Source organism: Colossoma macropomum, unplaced genomic scaffold (assembly GCF_904425465.1).
Source record: "Colossoma macropomum unplaced genomic scaffold, Colossoma_macropomum, whole genome shotgun sequence".
Classification (NCBI taxonomy): domain Eukaryota; kingdom Metazoa; phylum Chordata; class Actinopteri; order Characiformes; family Serrasalmidae; genus Colossoma; species Colossoma macropomum.
The window spans coordinates 2,943-28,443 of record NW_023494893.1 but is presented as its reverse complement, the minus strand read 5'-3'; the positions used below and the strand labels follow the sequence as shown (position 1 = coordinate 28,443).

The 25,501-nt window shown below is 46.3% G+C and overlaps 1 protein-coding gene across 1 annotated transcript; it reads right to left on the bottom strand.

The window, feature by feature from the left end:
- On the bottom strand, nucleotides 1-25,192 carry LOC118800406 (probable phospholipid-transporting ATPase IM). The gene is made up of 7 exons (XM_036560615.1): nucleotides 24,838-25,192; nucleotides 2,790-3,013; nucleotides 2,204-2,287; nucleotides 1,432-1,679; nucleotides 828-961; nucleotides 405-535; nucleotides 1-153 (listed from the first exon to the last, which is right to left on the bottom strand). Exons 1-7 carry the CDS (start codon nucleotides 25,190-25,192, stop codon nucleotides 1-3), a joined length of 1,329 nt encoding a protein of 442 aa, XP_036416508.1.
- Nucleotides 25,193-25,501: the final 309 nt, after the last annotated feature.

Here is a 25,501-nt window from a genome sequence, read left to right as displayed (position 1 = left end):
TCACCATAGAAACCGTTTGGAGGTCACGAGGTCACCGTAGCCCTGTGCGTGAGAGAAGGCGTAGCCGGAGCGGCGGGTGCTGGAGCGACGGATTTTGGTCCGACGCTGAGGGGAAGGACGCTGGTCTTTCTTCTGATGGACCTTAAATCTCACCTGCATCAAGAACAAGACAGTGGAGTTATTATCCATTCATAATGATTATAATAATAATAATGTCATATTATTATTTTTCTGTTATATATAACACCCAAACATTATGCATTGCTATTACTGGATATTACTACACACAATACACCAAAAGATGGACACCAGAAAGGACTGCAAGTCTAAACTGGACTGTGGTAGAGGGGAGTTGGTTAGTTAGAGTGTACAGTGGTGTAGAAGGATGAACTCTGTCTGTGTACCTTGTCGTTGATGGCGGGTTTAAGCTGGATGAAGATGAATCGATGAACCAGCACTGGTAGAACACACAGTACGGCCGTCAGGAAAACCGTCAGCCAAACGCTGAACTGATCCAGAGAGTTACGAGATGTACCTGTCAGCACAAACACATACAGTTACTGTCTGTGCTCACACGGTAAAGACGTACAATATTTCCTTTCAATAAATTCAGTGCATTATTTCCATTAAACTGGCTAGATTAAGTGATTTTTAATTTTTTTCCAGACATGTTAAGCAGCCCAGTAGTGTTGTAAAACAGAAAAACACTATTCGCCACTATATAGTGCCATATTTTCAGCTATATAACTGAATTGATGTCCTATTCACTATATAGTGCACTGTTTTGTGCTATGTCTGAAACTGTGGTGAAAGCTGTTGGCACTCACCTACGAAACGGAAGGATGGTGGGTGAAGCTGGTACAGTCCGTCACTCTGCATGGTGAACGTCACAATAAAATACATCCCCAAACTGCCCCAAACAAACCAATGATTAACCGCTGTCCAGTAGGACAGGTCCAAGCTCAGCCGCAGAGGAGAGAGAAGAGAGAATTCAAAAGATTGATAATGCAGCATCCTGATTACAGACAGCAACATTTTATATGCTTATTTCATTCACCATTTTATTAGCAGCTCATTAGCTCATTTTTATACATTAATACTGTATTTTACACATTCATTATTTTCATGTTTAATTGTTTCATTCTTTTTTCTTTTACCCTCTATTAAAAATGCATCAAGGTCCTTTTAAGTTTAATATGATATGTTGTATCATGTTCATATGATCCACACAGTCATTCTGACAGACTGTAATACACTACAGGAAGTGTAGGGGGCGATATGGCTTCTACTGTTTCATTTAAAAAGCCTCTATAATGTTCATATGATCCACACAGTCATTCTGACAGACTGTAATACACTACAGGAAGTGTAGGGGGCGATATGGCTTCTACTGTTTCATACAGAAACAGTAGTTGAGCTCTGGTTCTACACACCTGGAGGCACACAGTGAAGGTGAGGCAGGTCTGAGTGAGCAGGGCGAATGATAGGTAGTCGGCTCCTTCCTTTCCGTCGCTGCGCATGGAGTCGTACACGGTGGCGTAGGGAACGAAGAACAGCACCAGTGAGCTGTAGCAGCTGTGCAGAGCGCACTTCATAAACGCAGTCTTACTGAAGTACAGACTCAGCTGACCCGGAACATACAGCTGAGGAAACTCCAGACTCCAGCCGTCATTAACATCCTGAACACAGAGACACAGAGAGAGCATCAGCTCCCTTCAGTTCAGCTCAGTTCAAAGGGGAAGTCCACCAATTTTTCAGAATTAAATGTTTAGGGTGTAAAGAGAGTCAATTGGAGCGGTTTGGTGTGAAACGCTCCGTTCTAGAGAAACTTAGTCAGAATTGTTCACAGTGGTGGTGATAGGAACCAGACGTCCACCTCTAAAAGCTCCCTCACAGAAAGTTACTACATTAAATGGTTATGAATTCACTGCCTGTCTTGGCCTAAAATTCCAATCTACTCATGGTGGAGGGACACATGTAGTGCATTGTGAGGCAAAATAGTCCCCTAAAAAAACTTAATGTTTTAAAATTTCCACTATTTTGCCATCATTAACATTCCATATAAACAGAAGACGTGTAGGGTCACTGGTGGTATACATATATATGGTTACGCCTGGTTCCTATCACCACCACTGTAAAGAAATCGGAGTCTCTACAATCAACCATTTCATACCAAACAACTCGAAATCACCATTCAGCATACTTGGTCAAACAGGGCCATGCCCAAGACTGGGAGGGATGTGTACACCAAACTGTAGAGAGCAATGAAGCCTTCATCATAAACCGTCTGCAGAAAATGAACAACATAATCACATTAATATACAGTTGAGAGAAATTCAGAAAATGTATTAAAAGATGAAAATGACCACATCTGCAGTCCAGTGTCCCCTTTGTAGTGTATCAGCCAAAATATATCTGCTTCTTTAGTTTTGTACTAGACAGCAGTGCAGACAAAATTCAGGATGCTTTTACTTTTAGCAATGCTAACATAGTTTTGTCCAGGTTTACAGATAAAAGTGAGTCAGAAACCACATAGTCCATTAGAGATACTGAACACCTCCACACAGTTTGAGACGAGTGTGTGATGATGTAGACATGCAGTTAGCACCATGCTAATTGATGTGGTATAAGCTTCCATTCTTGATAGCTACATTAGCTTTGCAGCTCCAGTGCTAGAACCAAAGAATTAATCTTCAGGCACCAAACATGTCTTGGCTGATCTACTGTATCTGGAGTAAGTGCTCTGGTCAGGATGTTTGGAGAAAGGACGTTAGTGGACGTTTCCTCACCTGGGCAGAGAAGCCGCAGAAGAAGGCGTACCAGAAGTGGACGAAGGTGAAGGTGAAGTTTTTGTAGAAGAAGTAACGCAGAAACTTGCACATGCGCAGGTAGGACCAGCGGCCATGCACCAGCAGGAGGCGCTGCAGGAAGCGGAACTGAGCGAAAGAGAAATTGCTGGACAGAACGGCCTGCATGCCTTCCTGACCACTGATACCCACGCCGATATGAGCCGCTACAGACAGAGAGAAGGAAAAGGTAACGTTAGCATTGTGAGCTGTAATGTACAAACTGGCCCTGGATTTATGAGAGGTTTACTAAGTCCTGTGTTTGGTGTCTGAAGTGCTCCTTTAGTTTTAGCACTAAGCTACGAGGACTTTACTCCTCTAATTAGCCTGGTGCTAACTGCATGAGGAAATCATCACACTGGCCTCAAACTGTGTGGAGGTGTTCAGTATCTCTAATAGAAACGAATATATGGTTTCTGACACTGTATAATGCACTATTATCAATAAACATAGATTAAACTCAGATTTGGAGGGGGAGACGAGTGATTTGGAGACGGCTGATTTGGAGAGGGGTGATTTGGAGATGGGTGATTTGGAGACAGGTGATTTGGAGAGGGGTGATTTGGAGATGGGTGATTTGGAGACAGGTGATTTGGAGAGGGGTGATTTGGAGATGGGTGATTTGGAGACTGGTGATTTGGAGAGGGGTGATTTGGAGAGGGGTGATGTGGAGAGGGGTGATTTGGAGATGGGTAATTTGGAGATGGGTGATTTGGAGACGGGTGAATTGGAGATGGGTGATTTGGAGAGGGGTGATTTGGAGATGGGTGATTTGGAGACAGGTGATTTGGAGAGGGGTGATTTGGAGATGGGTGATTTGGAGACTGGTGATTTGGAGAGGGGTGATTTGGAGAGGGGTGATGTGGAGAGGGGTGATTTGGAGAGGGGTAATTTGGAGATGGGTGATTTGGAGACGGGTGAATTGGAGATGGGTGATTTGGAGAGGGGTGATTTTGAGAGAATTTATTTGGAGAGAATTTATTTGGAGAGGGGTGATACGGAGATGGGTGATTTGGAGAGGGATAATTTGGAGATGGGTTGATTTGGAGAGGGGTGATTTGGAGAGAGGTGATTTGGAGATGGGTGATAAGAAGAGGGGTGATTTGGAGAGGGGTGATTTGGAGAAAGGGTGATTTGGAGACGGCTGATTTGGAGAGGGGTGATTTGGAGAGAATTTATTTGGAGAGGGGTGATTTGGAGAGGGGTGATTTGAAGAGGGGTAATTTGGAGAGGGGTGATTTGGAGATGGGTAATTTGGAGATGGGTGATTTGGAGACGGGTGAATTGGAGAGGGGTGATTTGGAGAGGGTGATTTGGAGAGAATTTATTTGGAGAGGGGTGATTTGGAGATGGGTGATATGGAGATGGGTGATTTGGAGAGGGGTGATTTGGAGAGGGGTAATTTGGAGAGGGGTGATTTGGAGATGAGTGATTTGGAGAGGGGTGATTTGGAGAGAATTTATTTGGAGAGAATTTATTTGGAGAGGGGTGATTTGGAGAGGGTGATTTGGAGAGGGGTGATTTGGACAGGGATAATTTGGAGATGGGTGATTTGGAGAGGGGTGATTTGGAGATGGGTGACATGGAGAGGGGTGATTTGGAGAGGGGTGATTTGGAGACGAGTGATTTGGAGACGGGTGATTTGGAGAGGGGTGATTTGGAGAGAATTTATTTGGAGAGGGGTGATTTGGAGAGGGGTGATATGGAGATGGGTGATTTGAAGAGGGGTAATTTGGAGAGGGGTAATTTGGAGATGGGTGATTTGGAGACGGGTGCTTTGGAGACGGGTAATTTGGAGACGGGTGATTTGGAGAGGGGTGATTTGGAGAGAATTTATTTGGAGAGGGGTGATTTGGAGAGGGATAATTTGGAGATGGGTGATTTGGAGAGGTATGATTTGGAGAGGGGTGATTTGGAGACGGGTGATTTGGAGAGGGGTGATTTGGAGAGGGGTAATTTGGAGATGGGTTGATTTGGAGAGGGGTGATTTGGAGAGGGGTGATTTGGAGATGGGTGATTTGGAGATGGGTGACATGGAGAGGGGTGATTTGGAGAAGGGTGATTTGGAGACGGGTGATTTGGAGAGGGGTGATTTGGAGAGAATTTACTTGGAGAGGGGTGATTTGGAGAGGGGTGATTTGGAGAGAATTTACTTGGAGAGGGGTGATTTGGAGAGGGGTGATTTGGAGAGAATTTACTTGGAGAGGGGTGATTTGGAGAGGGGAGATATGGAGATGGGTGATTTGAAGAGGGGTAATTTGGAGACGGGTGATTTGGAGAGAATTTATTTGGAGAGGGGTGATTTGGAGATGGGTGATTTGGAGAGGGGTGATTTGGAGAGGGGTGATTTGGAGAGGGGTGATTTGGAGAGAATTTATTTGGAGAGGGGTGATTTGGAGAGGGGTGATATGGAGATGGATGATTTGAAGAGGGGTAATTTGGAGAGGGGTAATTTTGAGATGGGTGATTTGGAGACGGGTGCTTTGGAGACGGGTAATTTGGAGATGGGTGATTTGGAGACGGCTGATTTGGAGATGGGTGATTTGGAGATGGGTGATGTGGAGAGAGGTGATTTGGAGAGGGGTGATATGGAGACGGGTGATTTGAAGAGGGGTAATTTGGAGAGGGGTAATTTGGAGACGGGTGATATGGAGAGGGGTGATTTGGAGAAGGGTGATTTGGAGACGGGTGATTTGGAGACGGCTGATTTGGAGATGGGTGATTTGGAGAGGGGTGATTTGGAGACGGGTGATTTGGAGACGGCTGATTTGGAGAGGGGTGATTTGGAGATGGGTGATTTGGAGAGGGGTGATTTGGACAGGGATAATTTGGAGATGGGTGATTTGGAGAGGGGTGATTTGGAGATGGGTGATATGGAGAGGGGTGATTTGGAGAGGGGTGATTTGGAGACGAGTGATTTGGAGACGGGTGATTTGGAGAGGAGTGATTTGAAGAGAATTTATTTGGAGAGGGGTGATTTGGAGAGGGGTGATATGGAGATGGGTGATTTGAAGAGGGGTAATTTGGAGAGGGGTGATTTGGAGACGGGTGCTTTGGAGACGGGTAATTTGGAGAAGGGTGATTTGGAGAGGGGTGATTTGGAGAGGGATAATTTGGAGATGGGTGATTTGGAGAGGGGTGATTTGGAGACGGGTGATTTGGAGAGGGGAGATTTGGAGAGGGATAATTTGGAGATGGGTTGATTTGGAGAGGGGTGATTTGGAGAGGGGTGATTTGGAGATGGGTGATTTGGAGATGGGTGATATGGAGAGGGGTCATTTGGAGAAGGGTGATTTGGAGACGGGTGATTTGGAGAGGGGTGATTTGGAGAGAATTTACTTAGAGAGGGGTGATTTGGAGAGGGGTATTATGGAGATGGGTGATTTGAAGAGGGGTAATTTGGAGACGGGTGATTTGGAGAGAATTTATTTGGAGAGGGGTGATTTGGAGAGGGATAATTTGGAGATGGGTGATTTGGAGAGGGTTGATTTGGAGACAGGTGATTTGGAGAGGGGTGATTTGGAGAGAATTTATTTGGAGAGGGGTGATTTGGAGAGGGGTGATATGGAGATGGGTGATTTGGAGAGGGGTAATTTGGAGATGGGTGATTTGGAGACGGGTGCTTTGGAGACGGGTGATTTGGAGAGGGGTGATTTGGAGATGGGTGATTTGGAGATGGGTGATTTGGAGAGGGGTGATGTGGAGAGGGGTGATTTGGAGATGGGTAATTTGGAGATGGGTGATTTGGAGAGGGGTGATTTGGAGAGAATTTATTTGGAGAGAATTTATTTGGAGAGGGGTGATATGGAGATGGGTGATTTGGAGAGGGGTGATTTGGAGAGGGATAATTTGGAGATGGGTTGACTTGGAGAGGGGTGATTTGGAGAGAGGTGATTTGGAGATGGGTGATAAGAAGAGGGGTGATTTGGAGAGGGGTGATTTGGAGAAAGGGTGATTTGGAGACGGCTGATTTGGAGAGGGGTGATTTGGAGAGAATTTATTTGGAGAGGGGTGATATGGAGATGGGTGATTTGAAGAGGGGTAATTTGGAGAGGGGTGATTTGGAGATGGGTAATTTGGAGATGGGTGATTTGGAGACGGGTGAATTGGAGAGGGGTGATTTGGAGAGGGGTGATTTGGAGAGAATTTATTTGGAGAGGGGTGATTTGGAGATGGGTGATATGGAGATGGGTGATTTGGAGAGGGGTGATTTGGAGAGGGGTAATTTGGAGAGGGGTGATTTGGAGATGAGTGATTTGGAGAGGGGTGATTTGGAGAGAATTTATTTGGAGAGAATTTATTTGGAGAGGGGTGATATGGAGATGGGTGATTTGGAGAGGGGTGATTTGGACAGGGATAATTTGGAGATGGGATGATTTGGAGAGGGGTGATTTGGAGATGGGTGACATGGAGAGGGGTGATTTGGAGACGAGTGATTTGGAGACGGGTGATTTGGAGAGGGGTGATTTGGAGAGAATTTATTTGGAGAGGGGTGATTGGAGAGGGGTGATATGGAGATGGGTGATTTGAAGAGGGGTAATTTGGAGAGGGGTAATTTGGAGACGGGTGATTTGGAGACGGGTGCTTTGGAGAGAATTTATTTAGAGAGGGGTGATTTGGAGAGGGATAATTTGGAGATGGGTGATATGGAGAGGGGTGATTTGGAGAACGGTGATTTGGAGACGGGTGATTTGGAGAGGGGTGATTTGGAGAGAATTTACTTGGAGAGGGGTGATTTGGAGAGGGGTGATATGGAGATGGGTGATTTCAAGAGGGGTAATTTGGAGAGGGGTGATTTGGAGACGGGTGAATTGGAGAGGGGTGATTTGGAGATGGGTAATTTGGAGATGGGTGATTTGGAGACGGGTGAATTGGAGAGGGGTGATTTGGAGAGAATTTATTTGGAGAGGAGTGATTTGGAGATGGGTGATATGGAGATGGGTGATTTGGAGAGGGGTGATTTGGTGAGGGGTAATTTGGAGAGGGGTGATTTGGAGATGAGTGATTTGGAGAGGGGTGATTTGGAGAGAATTTATTTGGAGAGAATTTATTTGGAGAGGGGTGATATGGAGATGGGTGATTTGGAGAGGGGTGATTTGGACAGGGGTGATATGGAGATGGGTGATTTGAAGAGGGGTAATTTGGAGACGGGTGATTTGGAGAGAATTTATTTGGAGAGGGGTGATTTGGAGAGGGATAATTTGGAGATGGGTGATTTGGAGAGGGGTGATTTGGAGACGGGTGATTTGGAGAGAATTTATTTGGAGAGGGGTGATTTGGAGAGGGGTGATATGGAGATGGGTGATTTGAAGAGGGGTAATTTGGAGAGGGGTGATTTGGAGATGGGTGATTTGGAGACGGGTGCTTTGGAGACGGGTAATTTGGAGATGGGTGATTTGGAGACGGCTGATTTGGAGATGGCTGATTTGGAGATGGGTGATGTGGAGAGAGGTGATTTGGAGAGGGGTGATATGGAGACGGGTGATTTGAAGAGGGGTAATTTGGAGAGGGGTAATTTGGAGACGGGGGATTTGGAGACGGGTGCTTTGGAGACGGGTAATTTGGAGATTGGTGATTTGGAGACGGCTGATTTGGAGATGGGTGATTTGGAGAGGGGTGATTTGGAGACGGGTGATTTGGAGACGGCTGATTTGGAGAGGGGTGATTTGGAGATGGGTGATTTGGAGAGGGGTGATTTGGAGATGGGTGATATGGAGAGGGGTGATTTGGAGAGGGGTGATTTGGAGAGGGGTGATTTGGAGAGAATTTATTTGGAGAGGGGTGATTTGGAGAGGGGTGATATGGAGATGGGTGATTTGAAGAGGGGTAATTTGGAGAGGGGTGATTTGGAGACGGGTGATTTGGAGACGGGTGCTTTGGAGAGGGGTGATTTGGAGAAGGGTGATTTGGAGAGGGGTGATTTGGAGAGGGATAATTTGGAGATGGGTGATTTGGAGAGGGGTGATTTGGAGACGGGTGATTTGGAGAGGGATAATTTGGAGATGGGTTGATTTGGAGAGGGGTGATTTGGAGAAGGGTGATTTGGAGAGGGGTGATGTGGAGAGGGGTGATTTGGAGATGGGTAATTTGGAGATGGGTGATTTGGAGACGGGTGATTTGGAGAGGGGTGATTTGGAGAGAATTTATTTGGAGACGGGTGAATTGGAGAGGGATAATTTGGAGATGGGTGATTTGGAGAGGGGTGATTTGGAGAGGGGTGATTTGGAGAGGGGTTAATTTGGAGATGGGTTGATTTGGAGAGGGGTGATTTGGAGAGGGGTGATTTGGAGATGGGTGATTTGGAGATGGGTGATATGGAGAGGGGTGATTTGGAGAAGGGTGATTTGGAGATGGGTAATTTGGAGATGGGTGATTTGGAGAGAATTTACTTGGAGAGGGGTGATTTGGAGAGGGGTGATATGGAGATGGGTGATTTGAAGAGGGGTAATTTGGAGACGGGTGATTTGGAGAGAATTTATTTGGAGAGGGGTGATTTGGAGAGGGATAATTTGGAGATGGGTGATTTGGAGAGGGGTGATTTGGAGAGGGGTGATTTGGAGACGGGTGATTTGGAGAGAATTTATTTGGAGAGGGGTGGTTTGGAGAGGGGTGATATGGAGATGGGTGATTTGAAGAGGGGTAATTTGGAAAGGGGTAATTTGGAGATGGGTGATTTGGAGACAGGTGCTTTGGAGACGGGTAATTTGGAGATGGGTGATTTGGAGACGGCTGATTTGGAGATGGGTGATTTGGAGATGGGTGATGCGGAGAGAGGTGATTTGGAGAGGGGTGATATGGAGACGGGTGATTTGAAGAGGGGTAATTTGGAGAGGGGTAATTTGGAGACGGGGGATTTGGAGAGGGGTGATTTGGAGACGGGTAATTTGGAGATTGGTGATTTGGAGACGGCTGATTTGGAGATGGGTGATTTGGAGAGGGGTGATTTGGAGACGGGTGATTTGGAGACGGCTGATTTGGAGAGGGGTGATTTGGAGACGAGTGATTTGGAGACGGGTGATTTGGAGAGGGGTGATTTGGAGAGAATTTATTTGGAGAGGGGTGATTTGGAGAGGGGTGATATGGAGACGGCTGATTTGAAGAGGGGTAATTTGGAGAGGGGTAATTTGGAGACGGGTGATTTGGAGACGGGTGCTTTGGAGACGGGTAATTTGGAGAAGGGTGATTTGGAGATTGGTGATTTGGAGACGGCTGATTTGGAGATGGGTGATTTGGAGAGGGGTGATTTGGAGAGGGGTGATTTGGAGACGGGTGATTTGGAGAGGGGAGATTTGGAGAGGGATAATTTGGAGATGGGTTGATTTGGAGAGGGGTGATTTGGAGAGGGGTGATTTGGAGATGGGTGATTTGGAGATGGGTGATATGGAGAGGGGTGATTTGGAGAAGGGTGATTTGGAGACGGGTGATTTGGAGAGGGGTGATTTGGAGAGAATTTATTTGGAGAGGGGTGATTTGGAGAGGGGTGATATGGAGATGGGTGATTTGAAGAGGGGTATTTGGAGACGGGTGATTTGAAGAGAATTTATTTGGAGAGGGGTGATTTGGAGAGGGATAATTTGGAGATGGGTGATTTGGAGAGCGTTGATTTGGAGACGGGTGATTTGGAGAGGGGTGATTTGGAGAGAATTTATTTGGAGAGGGGTGATTTGGAGAGGGGTGATATGGAGATGGGTGATTTGAAGAGGGGTAATTTGGAGATGGGTGATTTGGAGACGGGTGCTTTGGAGACGGGTAATTTGGAGATGGGTGATTTGGAGACGGCTGATTTGGAGATCTGTGATTTGGAGACGGCTGATTTGGAGATGGGTGATTTGGAGATGGGTGATTTGGAGAAAGGTGATTTGGAGAGGGGTGATATGGAGACGGGTGATTTAAAGAGGGGTAATTTGGAGAGGGGTAATTTGGAGACGGGGGATTTGGAGACAGGTAATTTGGAGATTGGTGATTTGGAGACGGGTAATTTGGAGATGGGTGATTTGGAGACAGCTGATTTGGAGAAGGGTGATTTGGAGACGGGTGATTTGGAGACGGCTGATTTGGAGACGGTTGATTTGGAGACGGCTGATTTGGAGAGGGGTGATTTGGAGATGGGTGATTTGGAGAGGGGTGATGTGGAGAGAGGTGATTTGGAGAGGGATAATTTGGAGATGGGTGATTTGGAGAGGGGTGATTTGGAGAGAATTTATATGGAGATGGGTGATTTGGAGAGGGATGATTTGGAGATGGGTGATTTGGAGAGGGGTGATTTGGAGATGGGTGATTTGGAGATGGGTGATTTGGAGATGGGTGATATGGAGAGGGGTGATTTGGAGAGGGGTGATTTGGAGAGGGGTGATTTGGAGACGAGTGATTTGGAGACGGGTGAATTGGAGAGGGGTGATTTGGAGAGGGGTGATTTGGAGATGGGTGATTTGGAGATCGGTGATATGGAGAGGGATAATTTGGAGAGGGATAATTTGGAGATGTGTTGATTTGGAGAGGGGTGATTTGGAGAGGGGTGATTTGGAGATGGGTGATATGGAGAGGGGTGATTTGTAGAAGGGTGATTTGGAGACGGGTGATTTGGAGAAGGGTGATTTGGAGAGGGGTGATTTGGAGAGGGGTGATTTGGAGAAAATTTACTTGGAGAGGGGGGATTTGGAGAGGGGTGATATGGAGATGGGTGATTTGAAGAGGGGTAATTTGGAGAGGGGTAATTTGGAGATGGGTGATTTGGAGACGGGTGCTTTGGAGACGGGTAATTTGGAGAAGGGTGATTTGGAGAGGGGTGATTTGGAGAGGGATAATTTGGAGATGGGTGATTTGGAGAGGGGTGATTTGGAGAGGGGTGATTTGGAGACGGGTGATTTGGAGAGGGATAATTTGGAGATGGGTTGATTTGGAGAGGGGTGATTTGGAGAAGGGTGATTTGGAGAGGGGTGATGTGGAGAGGGGTGATTTGGAGATGGGTAATTTGGAGATGGGTGATTTGGAGACGGGGGATTTGGAGAGGGGTGATTTGGAGAGAATTTATTTGGAGAGGGGTGATTTGGAGAGGGATAATTTGGAGATGGGTGATTTGGAGAGGGGTGATTTGGAGAGGGGTGATTTGGAGAGGGGTAATTTGGAGATGGGTTGATTTGGAGAGGGGTGATTTGGAGAGGGGTGATTTGGAGATGGGTGATTTGGAGATGGGTGATACGGAGAGGGGTGATTTGGAGAAGGGTGATTTGGAGAGGGGTGATTTGGAGAGGGGTGATTTGGAGAGAATTTACTTGGAGAGGGGTGATTTGGAGAGAGGTGATTTGGACAGGGGTGATATGGAGACGGGTGATTTGAAGAGGGGTAATTTGGAGAGAATTTATTTGGAGAGGGGTGATTTGGAGAGGGATAATTTGGAGATGGTTGATTTGGAGAGGGGTGATTTGGAGAGGGGTGATTTGGAGACGGGTGATTTGGAGAGAATTTATTTGGAGAGGGGTGATTTGGAGAGGGGTGATATGGAGATGGGTGATTTGAAGAGGGGTAATTTGGAGAGGGGTAATTTGGAGATGGGTGATTTGGAGACAGGTGCTTTGGAGACGGGAAATTTGGAGATGGGTGATTTGGAGACGGCTGATTTGGAGATGGGTGATTTGGAGATGGGTGATGTGGAGAGAGGTGATTTGGAGAGGGGTGATATGGAGACGGGTGATTTGAAGAGGGGTAATTTGGAGAGGGGTAATTTGGAGACGGGGGATTTGGAGACGGGTGCTTTGGAGACGGGTAATTTGGAGATTGGTGATTTGGAGACGGCTGATTTGGAGATGGGTGATTTGGAGAGGGGTGATTTGGAGACGGGTGATTTGGAGACGGCTGATTTGGAGAGGGGTGATTTGGAGACGAGTGATTTGGAGACGGGTGATTTGGAGAGGGGTGATTTGGAGAGAATTTATTTGGAGAGGGGTGATTTGGAGAGGGGTGATATGGAGATGGGTGATTTGAAGAGGGGTAATTGGAGAGGGGTAATTTGGAGACGGGTGATTTGGAGACGGGTGCTTTGGAGACGGGTAATTTGGAGAAGGGTGATTTGGAGATTGGTGATTTGGAGAGGGGTGATTTGGAGAGGGGTGATTTGGAGACGGGTGATTTGGAGAGGGGAGATTTGGAGAGGGATAATTTGGAGATGGGTTGATTTGGAGAGGGGTGATTTGGAGAGGGGCGATTTGGAGATGGGTGATTTGGAGATGGGTGATATGGAGAGGGGTGATTTGGAGAAGGGTGATTTGGAGACGGGTGATTTGGAGAGGGGTGATTTGGAGAGAATTTATTTGGAGAGGGGTGATTTGGAGAGGGGTGATATGGAGATGGGTGATTTGAAGAGGGGTAATTTGGAGACGGGTGATTTGAAGAGAATTTATTTGGAGAGGGGTGATTTGGAGAGGGATAATTTGGAGATGGGTGATTTGGAGAGCGTTGATTTGGAGACGGGTGATTTGGAGAGGGGTGATTTGGAGAGAATTTATTTGGAGAGGGGTGATTTGGAGAGGGGTGATATGGAGATGGGTGATTTGAAGAGGGGTAATTTGGAGATGGGTGATTTGGAGACGGGTGCTTTGGAGACGGGTAATTTGGAGATGGGTGATTTGGAGACGGCTGATTTGGAGATCTGTGATTTGGAGACGGCTGATTTGGAGATGGGTGATTTGGAGATGGGTGATTTGGAGAAAGGTGATTTGGAGAGGGGTGATATGGAGACGGGTGATTTAAAGAGGGGTAATTTGGAGAGGGGTAATTTGGAGACGGGGGATTTGGAGACAGGTAATTTGGAGATTGGTGATATGGAGACGGCTGATTTGGAGATGGGTGATTTGGAGAGGGGTGATTTGGAGAAGGGTGATTTGGAGACGGGTGATTTGGAGACGGCTGATTTGGAGACGGTTGATTTGGAGACGGCTGATTTGGAGAGGGGTGATTTGGAGATGGGTGATTTGGAGAGGGGTGATGTGGAGAGAGGTGATTTGGAGAGGGATAATTTGGAGATGGGTGATTTGGAGAGGGGTGATTTGGAGAGAATTTATTTGGAGAGGGGTGATTTGGAGAGGGATAATTTGGAGATGGGTGATTTGGAGAGGGGTGATTTGGAGAGGGGTGATTTGGAGATGGGTGATTTGGAGATGGGTGATATGGAGAGGGGTGATTTGGAGAGGGGTGATTTGGAGACGAGTGATTTGGAGACGGGTGAATTGGAGAGGGGTGATTTGGAGAGGGGTGATTTGGAGAGGGGTGATTTGGAGATGGGTGATTTGGAGATCGGTGATTTAAAGACGGGTGCTTTGGAGACGGGTAATTTGGAGACGGGTGATTTGGAGAGGGGTGATTTGGAGAGAATTTATTTGGAGAGGGGTGATTTGGAGACGGGTGATTTGGAGAGGGGTGATTTGAAGAGGGATAATTTGGAGATGGGTTGATTTGGAGAGGGGTGATTTGGAGAGGGGTGATTTGGAGATGGGTGATTTGGAGATGGGGTGATATGGAGAGGGGTGATTTGGAGAAGGGTGATTTGGAGACGGGTGATTTGGAGAGGGGTGATTTGGAGAGAATTTACTTGGAGAGGGGTGATTTGGAGAGGGGTGATATGGAGATGGGTGATTTGAAGAGGGGTAATTTGGAGACGGGTGATTTGGAGAGAATTTATTTGGAGAGGGGTGATTTGGAGAGGGATAATTTGGAGATGAGTGATTTGGAGAGGGGTGATTTGGAGACGGGTGATTTGGAGAGGGGTGATTTGGAGAGAATTTATTTGGAGAGGGGTGATTTGGAGAGGGGTGATATGGAGATGGGTGATTTGAAGAGGGGTAATTTGGAGAGGGGTAATTTGGAGATGGGTGATTTGGAGACAGGTGCTTTGGAGACGGGTAATTTGGAGATGGGTGATTTCGAGACGGCTGATTTGGAGATGGGTGATTTGGAGACGGCTGATTTGGAGATGGGTGATTTGGAGATGGATGATTTGGAGAGAGGTGATTTGGACAGGGGTGATATGGAGACGGGTGATTTGAAGAGGGGTAATTTGGAGCGGGGTAATTTGGAGACGGGGGATCTGGAGATGGGTAATTTGGAGATTGGTGATTTGGAGACGGCTGATTTGGAGATGGGTGATTTGGAGAGGGGTGATTTGGAGACGGGTGATTTGGAGATGGCTGATTTGGAGACGGGTGATTTGGAGACGGTTGATTTGGAGACGGCTGATTTGGAGAGGGGTGATTTGGAGATGGGTGATTTGGAGAGGGGTGATGTGGAGACAGGTGATTTGGAGATGGGTGATATGGAGATGGGTGATTTGGAGATGGGTGATTTGGAGACGGGTGATTTGGAGAGAGGTGATTTGGAGACGGCTGATTTGGAGAGGGTGATTTGGAGAGGGGTGATTTGGAGACGGGTGATTTGGAGACGAGTGATTTGGAGACGGGTGATTTGCAGAGGGGTGATTTGGAGAGAATTTATTTGGAGAGGGGTGATTTGGAAAGGGGTGATATCGAGATGGGTGATTTGAAGAGGGGTAATTTGGAGATGGGTGATTTGGAGACGGGTAATTTGGAGATGGGTGATTTGGAGACAGCTGATTTGGAGATGGGTGATTTGGAGAGGGGTGATTTGGAGACGGGTGATTTGGAGACGGCTGATTTGGAGACGGGGGATCTGGAGATGGGTAATTTGGAGATTGGTGATTTGGAGACGGCTGATTTGGAGATGGGTGATTTGGAGAGGGGTGATTTGGAGACGGGTGATTTGGAGATGGCTGATTTGGAGACGGGTGATTTGGAGACGGTTGATTTGGAGACAAATGATTTGGAGAGGGGTGATTTGGAGATGGGTGATTTGGAGAGGGGTGATGTGGAGACAGGTGATTTGGAGATGGGTGATATGGAGATGGGTGATTTGGAGATGGGTGATTTGGAGACGGGTGATTTGGAGAGAGGTGATTTGGAGACGGCTGATTTGGAGAGGGGTGATTTGGAGAGGGGTGATTTGGAGACGGGTGATTTGGAGACGAGTGATTTGGAGACGGGTGATTTGCAGAGGGGTGATTTGGAGAGAATTTATTTGGAGAGGGGTGATTGGAAAGGGGTGATATCGAGATGGGTGATTTGAAGAGGGGTAATTTGGAGATGGGTGATTTGGAGACGGGTAATTTGGAGATGGGTGATTTGGAGACAGCTGATTTGGAGATGGGTGATTTGGAGAGGGGTGATTTGGAGACGGGTGATTTGGAGACGGCTGATTTGGAGACGGGGGATTTGGAGACGGTTGATTTGGAGACGGCTGATTTGGAGAGGGGTGATTTGGAGAGGGGGGATTTGGAGATGGGAGATTTGGAGAGGGGTGATGTGGAGAGAGGTGATTTGGAGAGGGGTGATATGGAGACGGGTGATTTGGAGATGGGTGATTTGGAGAGGGGTGATTTGGAGAGAGGTGATTTGGAGACGGCTGATTTGGAGATGGGTGATTTGGAGAGGGGTGATTTGGAGACGGCTGATTTGGAGATGGCTGATTTGGAGACGAGTGATTTGGAGATGGGTGATATGGAGACGAGTGATTTGGATAGGGGTGATTTGGAGACGGCTCATTTGGAGATGGGTGATTTGGAGAGGGGTGATTTGGAGATGGGTGATATGGAGAGGGGTGATTTGGAGAGGGGTGATTTGGAGACGAGTGATTTGGAGATGGGTGATTTGGAGAGAATTTACTTGGAGAGGGGTGATTTGGAGAGAGGTGATGTGGAGAGGGGTGATTTGGAGAGGGGTGATTTGGAGATGGGTGATTTGGAGAGGGGTGATTTGGAGATGGGTGATTTGAAGAGGGGTAATTTGGAGAGGGGTAATTTGGAGACGGGGGATTTGGAGACGGGTGCTTTGGAGACGGGTGCTTTGGAGACGGGTAATTTGGAGATTGGTGATTTGGAGACGGCTGATTTGGAGATGGGTGATTTGGAGAGGGGTGATTTGGAGACGGCTGATTTGGAGAGGGGTGATTTGGAGATGGGTGATTTGGAGAGGGGTGATTTGGACAGGGATAATTTGGAGATGGGTGATTTGGAGAGGGGTGATTTGGAGATGGGTGATATGGAGAGGGGTGATTTGGAGAGGGGTGATTTGGAGACGAGTGATTTGGACACGGGTGATTTGGAGAGGGGTGATTTGGAGAGAATTTACTTGGAGAGGGGTGATTTGCAGAGGGGTGATATGGAGATGGGTGATTTGAAGAGGGGTAATTTGGAGAGGGGTAATTTGGAGACGGGTGATTTAAAGACGGGTGCTTTGGAGAGGGGTGATTTGGAGAGAATTTACTTGGAGAGGGGTGATTTGGAGAGGGGTGATATGGAGATGGGTGATTTGAAGAGGGGTAATTTGGAGATGGGTTGATTTGGAGAGGGGTGATTTGGAGAGAATTTATTTGGAGAGGGGTGATTTGGAGACGGGTGATTTGGAGAGGGGTGATTTGAAGAGGGATAATTTGGAGATGGGTTGATTTGGAGAGGGGTGATTTGGAGAGGGGTGATTTGGAGATGGGTGATTTGGAGATGGGTGATATGGAGAGGGGTGATTTGGAGAAGGGTGATTTGGAGACGGGTGATTTGGAGAGGGGTGATTTGGAGAGAATTTACTTGGAGAGGGGTGATTTGGAGAGGGGTGATATGGAGATGGGTGATTTGAAGAGGGGTAATTTGGAGACGGGTGATTTGGAGAGAATTTATTTGGAGAGGGGTGATTTGGAGAGGGATAATTTGGAGATGAGTGATTTGGAGAGGGGTGATTTGGAGACGGGTGATTTGGAGAGGGGTGATTTGGAGAGAATTTATTTGGAGAGGGGTGATTTGGAGAGGGATAATTTGGAGATGAGTGATTTGGAGAGGGGTGATTTGGAGACGGGTGATTTGGAGAGGGGTGATTTGGAGAGAATTTATTTGGAGAGGGGTGATTTGGAGAGGGGTGATATGGAGATGGGTGATTTGAAGAGGGGTAATTTGGAGAGGGGTAATTTGGAGATGGGTGATTTGGAGACGGGTGCTTTGGAGACGGGTAATTTGGAGATGGGTGATTTGGAGAGAGGTGATTTGGACAGGGGTGATATGGAGACGGGTGATTTGAAGAGGGGTAATTTGGAGCGGGGTAATTTGGAGACGGGGGATCTGCAGATGGGTAATTTGGAGATTGGTGATTTGGAGACGGCTGATTTGGAGATGGGTGATTTGGAGAGGGGTGATTTGGAGACGGGTGATTTGGAGATGGCTGATTTGGAGACGGGTGATTTGGAGACGGTTGATTTGGAGACGGCTGATTTGGAGAGGGGTGATTTGGAGATGGGTGATTTGGAGAGGGGTGATGTGGAGACAGGTGATTTGGAGAGGGGTGATATGGAGATGGGTGATTTGGAGATGGGTGATTTGGAGACGGGTGATTTGGAGAGAGGTGATTTGGAGACGGCTGATTTGGAGAGGGGTGATTTGGAGAGGGGTGATTTGGAGACGGGTGATTTGGAGACGAGTGATTTGGAGACGGGTGATTTGCAGAGGGGTGATTTGGAGAGAATTTATTTGGAGAGGGGTGATTTGGAAAGGGGTGATATCGAGATGGGTGATTTGAAGAGGGGTAATTTGGAGATGGGTGATTTGGAGACGGGTAATTTGGAGATGGATGATTTGGAGACAGCTGATTTGGAGATCGGTGATTTGGAGAGGGGTGATTTGGAGACGGGTGATTTGGAGACGGCTGATTTGGAGACGGGGGATTTGGAGACGGTTGATTTGGAGACGGCTGATTTGGAGAGGGGTGATTTGGAGAGGGGTGATTTGGAGATGGGAGATTTGGAGAGGGGTGATGTGGAGAGAGGTGATTTGGAGAGGGGTGATATGGAGACGGGTGATTTGGAGAGGGGTGATTTGGAGAGAGGTGATTTGGAGACGGCTGATTTGGAGATGGGTGATTTGGAGAGGGGTCACTTGGAGATGGGTAATTTGGAGATGGGTGATGTGGAAATGGGTGATGTGGAGATGGGTGATTTGGAGACGGGTGATTTGGAGACAAGTGATTTGGAGACAGGTGATTTGGAGATGGGTAATTTGGAGATGGGTGATTTGGAGACGGCTGATTTGGAGATGGCTGATTTGGAGACGAGTGATTTGGAGATGGGTGATATGGAGACGAGTGATTTGGATAGGGGTGATTTGGAGAGGGGTGATTTGGAGAGAATTTACTTGGAGAGGGGTGATTTGGAGAGAGGAGATGTGGAGAGTGGTGACTTGGAGAGGGGTGATTTGGAGACGGGTAAATTGGAGACGGGTGATTTGGAGACGGCTGATTTGGAGACGGGTGATTTGGAGACGGCTGATTTGGAGACGGGTGATTTGGAGACGGCTGATTTGGAGAGGGGTGATTTGGAGAGGGGTGATTTGGAGACAGGTGATTTGGAGAGGGGTGATTTGGTGAGAGGTGATTTGGAGAGGGGTGATGTGGAGAGGGGTGATTTGGAGATGGGTGATTTGGAGACAAATGATTTGGAGACGGGTGATTTGGAGAGGGGTGATTTGGTGAGAGGTGATTTGGAGAGGGGTGATGTGGAGAGGGGTGATTTGGAGATGGGTGATTTGGAGACAAATGATTTGGAGAGGGGTGATTTGGAGATGGGTGATTTGGAGATGGGTGATTTGGAGAGGGGTGATGTGGAGAGAGGTGATTTGGAGAGGGGTGATGTGGAGAGGGGTGATGTGGAGAGAGGTGATTTGGAGAGGGGTGATTTGGAGAGGGGTGATGTGGAGAGGAGTGATGTGGAGAGGGGTGCTCTGTGACGTACATTTTAAAAATGAGATTTTGCACCAAACTATGAAGTGTTTTAATTTAACACAGATTATTCTATATTTGCAAATGATTTGGAGACAGGTGACGTGGAGATGGCTGATGTGGAGATGGGTGATTTGGAGTCGGGTGATTTGGAGACAAGTGATTTGGAGACGGGTGATTTGGAGACAAGTGATTTGGAGACGGGTGATTTGGAGAGAATTTATTTGGAGAGGGGTGATTTGGAGATGGGTAATTTGGAGATGGGTGATATGGAGACAGACAGACAGATACACAAAAAATACCACCTCCATACTGCTCTCCAGAGCGCACGCCTGGAATTACACACACATACACAGATGAACAGAAAGACAGACAGATAGACAGACAGACAGATAGATATACAGACAGATATGTAGACATTTAGACAGATATGAAGACAGACAGATATATAGATACATAAGTAGATAGACACATAGCATACAGTTAGACAGAAATATAAATAGACGAACAGACAGACATGTAGACAGAAAGAAAGATGCACATGCAGACCTACAAACAGATAGATAGACAGGTAGACAGAAAGCAAGACAGACAGACAGATATACAGAAGTATAGATAAACAGACAGCTAGACATACAGATAGACAGACAGGTAGATGAACAGACAGACAAACTGACAGATAGAAAGACATAGACAGACAGATATACAGATAGAGACAGACAGATAAATATGTGGACAGAGACATATAAATATGTAGACAGATAGATAGACAGACAGACAGGTAGGTAGACAGACAAACAGATATATTCCACGTGTGTGTTTGTAAGTAGTTTGTAAGCAGATGTTTTATTATGTTTTGAATGATGTAAAGTTAGTGAGTGGTCAGTCGTGTTCTGCAGAAAGAAAAACTTTTTTGTCATATTTTAATATTAGCAATGCAGAAACAGATTTCATACAGAATACTAATATACTGTATTACATAAATAATACAGTATATTAATAAATAAATAATATTAAATCGTGTGATTACATTTCAACAATACTGTGATTCAGCCTAAATGCACTGGACTGTGTTTCCTCTGACTGTTACAGAGACGGAGGTCTGCGCTGCTGGGTGAGACAGCTGTACAGATGTGAAGCTGGGCGGTATGTTTACAGTGCGCTGCTGGGTGAGACAGCTGTACAGAGCTGAAGCTGGGCGGTATGTTTACAGTGTGCTGCTAGGTGAGGCAGCTGTACAGATGTGAAGCTGGGCGGTCCCTATGGTTACAGCGCGCTGCTGGGTGAGGCAGCTGTACAGAGCTGAAGCTGGGCGGTATGGTTACAGTGCACTGCTGGGTGAGACAGCTGTACAGATGTGAAGCTAGGCGGTCACTATGGTTACAGTACGCTGCTGGGTGAGACAGCTGTACAGAGCTGAAGCTGGGCGGTATGGTTACAGAGCGCTGCTGGGTGAGACAGCTATACAGATGTGAAGCTGGGCGGTCACTATGGTTACAGTACGCTGCTGGGTGAGACAGCTGTACAGATGTGAAGCTGGGCGGTCACCATGGTTACAGTACGCTGCTGGGTGAGACAGCTGTACAGATGTGAAGCTGGGTGGTATGTTTACAGTGCGCTGCTGGGTGAGACAGCTATACAGATGTGAAGCTGGGCGGTCACTATGGTTACAGTACGCTGCTGGGTGAGACAGCTGTACAGAGCTGAACTGGGCGGTCACTATGGTTACAGGGCGCTGCTGGGAGCGGGTGCTAATCTGACGCAGCCGCGAGGCGTAAACAGACAAGGCGCTTAGCCGCTAGCTAACCTAGCTAACTACATACGCTAACCTACCACTGGTGTCTTCACTCGGCAGATCGACCAGAAATACAGAAGAATTTACTCCAGCTGACCGTTTGTGAGGCTGCTTATCTCATTCGGTCACTACTCACCTTTTAAAGCAGAGTCTGACCGCTGCAGTCGTAACTCCAGTCGTAGCTCCAGTCGTAACTCCAGTCGTAACTCCAGTCGGTCCGGTCAGGTAACTTCAGTCAGCTACGCAGCTGAAACACATTATTTTTCTCATACTGTAAATCTCTACTCACCCTCTGTCTGAAACGCTCTGTTAGAGCTCCTGTGTCTTTAAGCCCCTCCTTCCTGATGAGCCCAGTACGCTCTGATTAGTCAGCTCGCTCACTTGGTTCTGACTGACCAAGCGCCAGAGTGGTTCCACCAATACACGGCCCCCGGTTGATGCGATGTGTTGTGTGAGGGCGTGCCAAGCTCGCTGGTAGGTGGGCAATAAGGATTGTGTTATAGGATTACATCATCTTGTAACAAAGGAATTCTCTCTCACAGAGAATTATTACATGGAATGATTATTAATAAGAGCTGAACTCTATTAGATCATGTTTACCACATGCTGTATGCTATAAATTATAGAACTCTGAGACTTGCAGTATTACACATTAAAGCACTGTGAAGAAGTAAATCTATAAATATTGATACAGTGTTGGTGATATTACCATATCGATATTTTGAACACAGCCGTAACGGAAAATAACATATTAATAAGTTGAATGAATAAAGCACAGATATTTGAGTCCGGCTTTACCTAAACATTCTGCTCTTCTGTATTACCATAAATACTTCATGAAGTATATTAGTTTGAAATACCCACCAAATCTAAACATCTGTCTGACATTCATATAGTTTTATTTAAAAAATTAAAACTTGAGTCTCACCAGTTGCTCAGCTTCAGATGATTTCTGATGAGAAACATCTAAAACAAACAGACACATGAGGTAAATGCAGCAAAACAATAATAACAGCAAAGCATAACAATGAACTTAAACACAAAACAAACTGGTCATTATATATTACTGACTAAAATGTAGCTGAGTAAAACGTAGTTTATTAAACTAAAGCACAAATAATATATTTTAAGAATACTCTGGAAAGTACAAATCCACCGAGACGTTACTGGAGTAAATGTAACTGAGCAAATTAAAATGATTACTACCCTCTCTGAGCTACACAGACTGACGGACTGTGTTCAGTCTCATTGTTGTGTGTTTCAGTGTGCTGACCCTGCTGCACTGTGATCAGTCTTAGGTTTCACTCTGCAGCCTTTCATTTGTTCCAGCTACCTAAATGCTTCAACAGACTGATTCTGCTGCACACAAGCTCACAGAATCCAGTGGGTCCGGTCAGGTAACTTCAGTCAGCTACGCAGCTGAAACTCCTCGTTTGTGGAGCTGAACGCGTCACCCGGCAGGCGGCGCTGTCTCAGTAAGGAGTGTAAGAGAGTCTTATCAGGTTTAACACTCACTAAACTAACTCGATTAAACTGACCGCGTTAGCGACCTGACTGAGTCGCTCACTGTAAACGGCTGTAACGGTCGCGCTTGGCTTTAAAAGGAGGAACGGCGCTCGCGCTTCAACACCGAACGTCCAAGAGGCGGAGTCTCGCGCTCTGATTGGTCTGAAACTCCCGCCAGTCTTTTGTTTGTCCTCCCATTGATCTGTTTTTCCGGTGCGCGCCTCTCTGTACTGAATGAACTGTGCTGCTCTGTTTCTGTTTGTTTGTTTGTTTGTTTGTTTTTAATCTACACGCAGAGACTCAGCATATGGATACGCTATGATCGAGCGCGCTCTGGGGCTTTTACGCTCATAATGCGCTTTTACGCAGGATGCGCGCTTTTACGCAGGTTGCGCGCTTTTACGCAGGTTGCGCGCTTTTACGCAGGGTGCGCGCTTTTACGCGTATAATGCGCTTTTACGCAGGTTGCGCGCTTTTACGCAGGGTGCGCGCTTTTACGCGTATAATGCGCTTTTACGCAGGTTGCGCGCTTTTACGCAGGTTGCGCGCTTTTACGCAGATTGCGCGCTTTTACGCGTACAATGCGCTTTTACGCAGGTTGCGCGCTTTTACGCGTATAATGCGCTTTTACGCAGTGTGCGCGCTTTTACGCGTATAATGCGCAAGGTGCGCAAAACGCGGACAAAAACGAAAAAGCTGGACCAAGATCAGCGATTGATCCTCTTTTTGTTCCTTTCATGTTTCTCTGACGTAGCATGTTTATAATATGTTTATAGATGCATCAACACATTGAGTAGCATCCAAGCAACATCTGGCGTCGCTGGAAGGTAAAAGCAGCAAAGTTGGAGATTCGCACTTCATCCAGACTGAAGCTCATTAATCTGGAGGAGCTGATTCAACTGCATCAATATTATATTATATATAATCGATTAGAACAATTTTCAAGAAAATTCAGTGAAATTATTCGGCTGTTTCTATATTAGTATTACTTTTAAAAAGGATGGTTCTTTAAGATTCTTTAATAAAGGGAATGGTTCTGTTTAGAACCAGGAGGTATATAGAGAACCATTTCAATGCTTTTATGTTTCTTTACATGGAGAAATGGTTCTGCCTGTTTCCTATTTCAGCCGTTATTGATTTATATACATTAATATTTATGTATTTATTGTTTTATACGTCTTTTAGTTCTGCTGATTTTCACTTGTTCTAGTTGATGAATTTCACTTCAGCTTTTTCAGTTTCTGTTTAATTTGCTCGGCTACACTGTAAATGAAGGTCACCCTCAATGTACTTCTGAGTCAAAATAAAGGTTTATTGATTGATTGGTTGACTGATTGATTGATTGATTGATTGATTGATTGATTGATTGATTGATTGGTTGATCGATTAAAAAAGTCACAAAAGCACTTTTAACTGATCTCCAAAGTCAAAGCTTAACGAGGCTTCAGGTTCAGGTTTCTTTACAGTGGTGGTGATAGGAACCAGGTGTCGCCATGACTACAACACAAATATAGACATTTTAATTACTATTCAAAACCACCAGTGAACCTACACGAGTCTTCTGAGTTTATATGGAATGTTAATTTTGGGAAAATAGTCATAAATCTGAAAGTGATACGTTTTGGGTGGACTGTTTTGCCTCACGACGTCCTGCATGTGTCCCTCCACCATGAATGGATTAACAAGACATTTTAGGCCCAAACTTTCTCTAAACTAAGGTAAAATAATGTGTCAGTCATCAGGCAGTGAATTCATAACCATGTCATGTAGTAACTGTCTGTGAGGGAGCTGTTAGAGGTGGTCGTCTGGTTCCTATCACCACCACTGTGAAAAGCTCTGACTCTGTAAGTTTCTCTAGAACAGTGTTTCACACCAAAAAGGGTGTGAGGGTAGCGCTGTAGAACTGACATGTTCAGAGAACTTAATCTGTCTGTCAGTATGAGCTGGACCATTTTGGCCAACTCCTGAGGGGCTGCGGTTGAAAACAGGTCCTCCACTCTTTCTGCTGCTGCAGATAACTCCTCAAGAGAGTTAAAAGGACCTGAGCTCTGTAAATCCAGGGAGGCCATCATGGTGTCCAGTAAAGAGGCCATTGAAACCCTCTCTCTGCTCTTGGGTGGCTCGTGTTCATCAATCACTGATGGTCTTTCAAGGTGTGATTTCTTACCAACAGTTCCCCCAACACTGATCTCTAAAGGATCCACCTTAGGTGGTTTCTGCTGATACATTGCAGAAAAATCCCTTAGGCGTTTCATGGCACTGTTGTAAGTACTACACACAGTGTAGCACAGAATCTCCTCAGGGGCGTCAACACCTGATTCCATCCAACCCAAAGCTTCAGACCGTGTTTCTTTCAAACCATCAGGTGATGTTGTAGAATCCAGATGTTTGCAAATTCCATCAATGACGGAATCGACGAGGTCGAATGCCTTAACCAAGCATTCCGACGGAGTTGGTTCCACACTTCAATGTCTTTGGCTAGTGTGAGCATGCCGGGAACGTGGAGAACTTACAAGGAAGCTTGAAGACTCAAGTAA

Excerpts from the sequence above, each read along its gene's own strand:
- LOC118800406 (XM_036560615.1), bottom strand. The coding sequence starts at position 25,192 with ATGTATCAGCAGAAACCACCTAAGGTGGATCCTTTAGAGATCAGTGTT. Across the intron at positions 2,288-2,789 it reads TCTGCGGCTTCTCTGCCCAG|ACGGTTTATGATGAAGGCTT; the intron begins GTGAGGAAACGT and ends CATTTTCTGCAG. Across the intron at positions 154-404 it reads AACCCGCCATCAACGACAAG|GTGAGATTTAAGGTCCATCA; the intron begins GTACACAGACAG and ends TTCTTGATGCAG.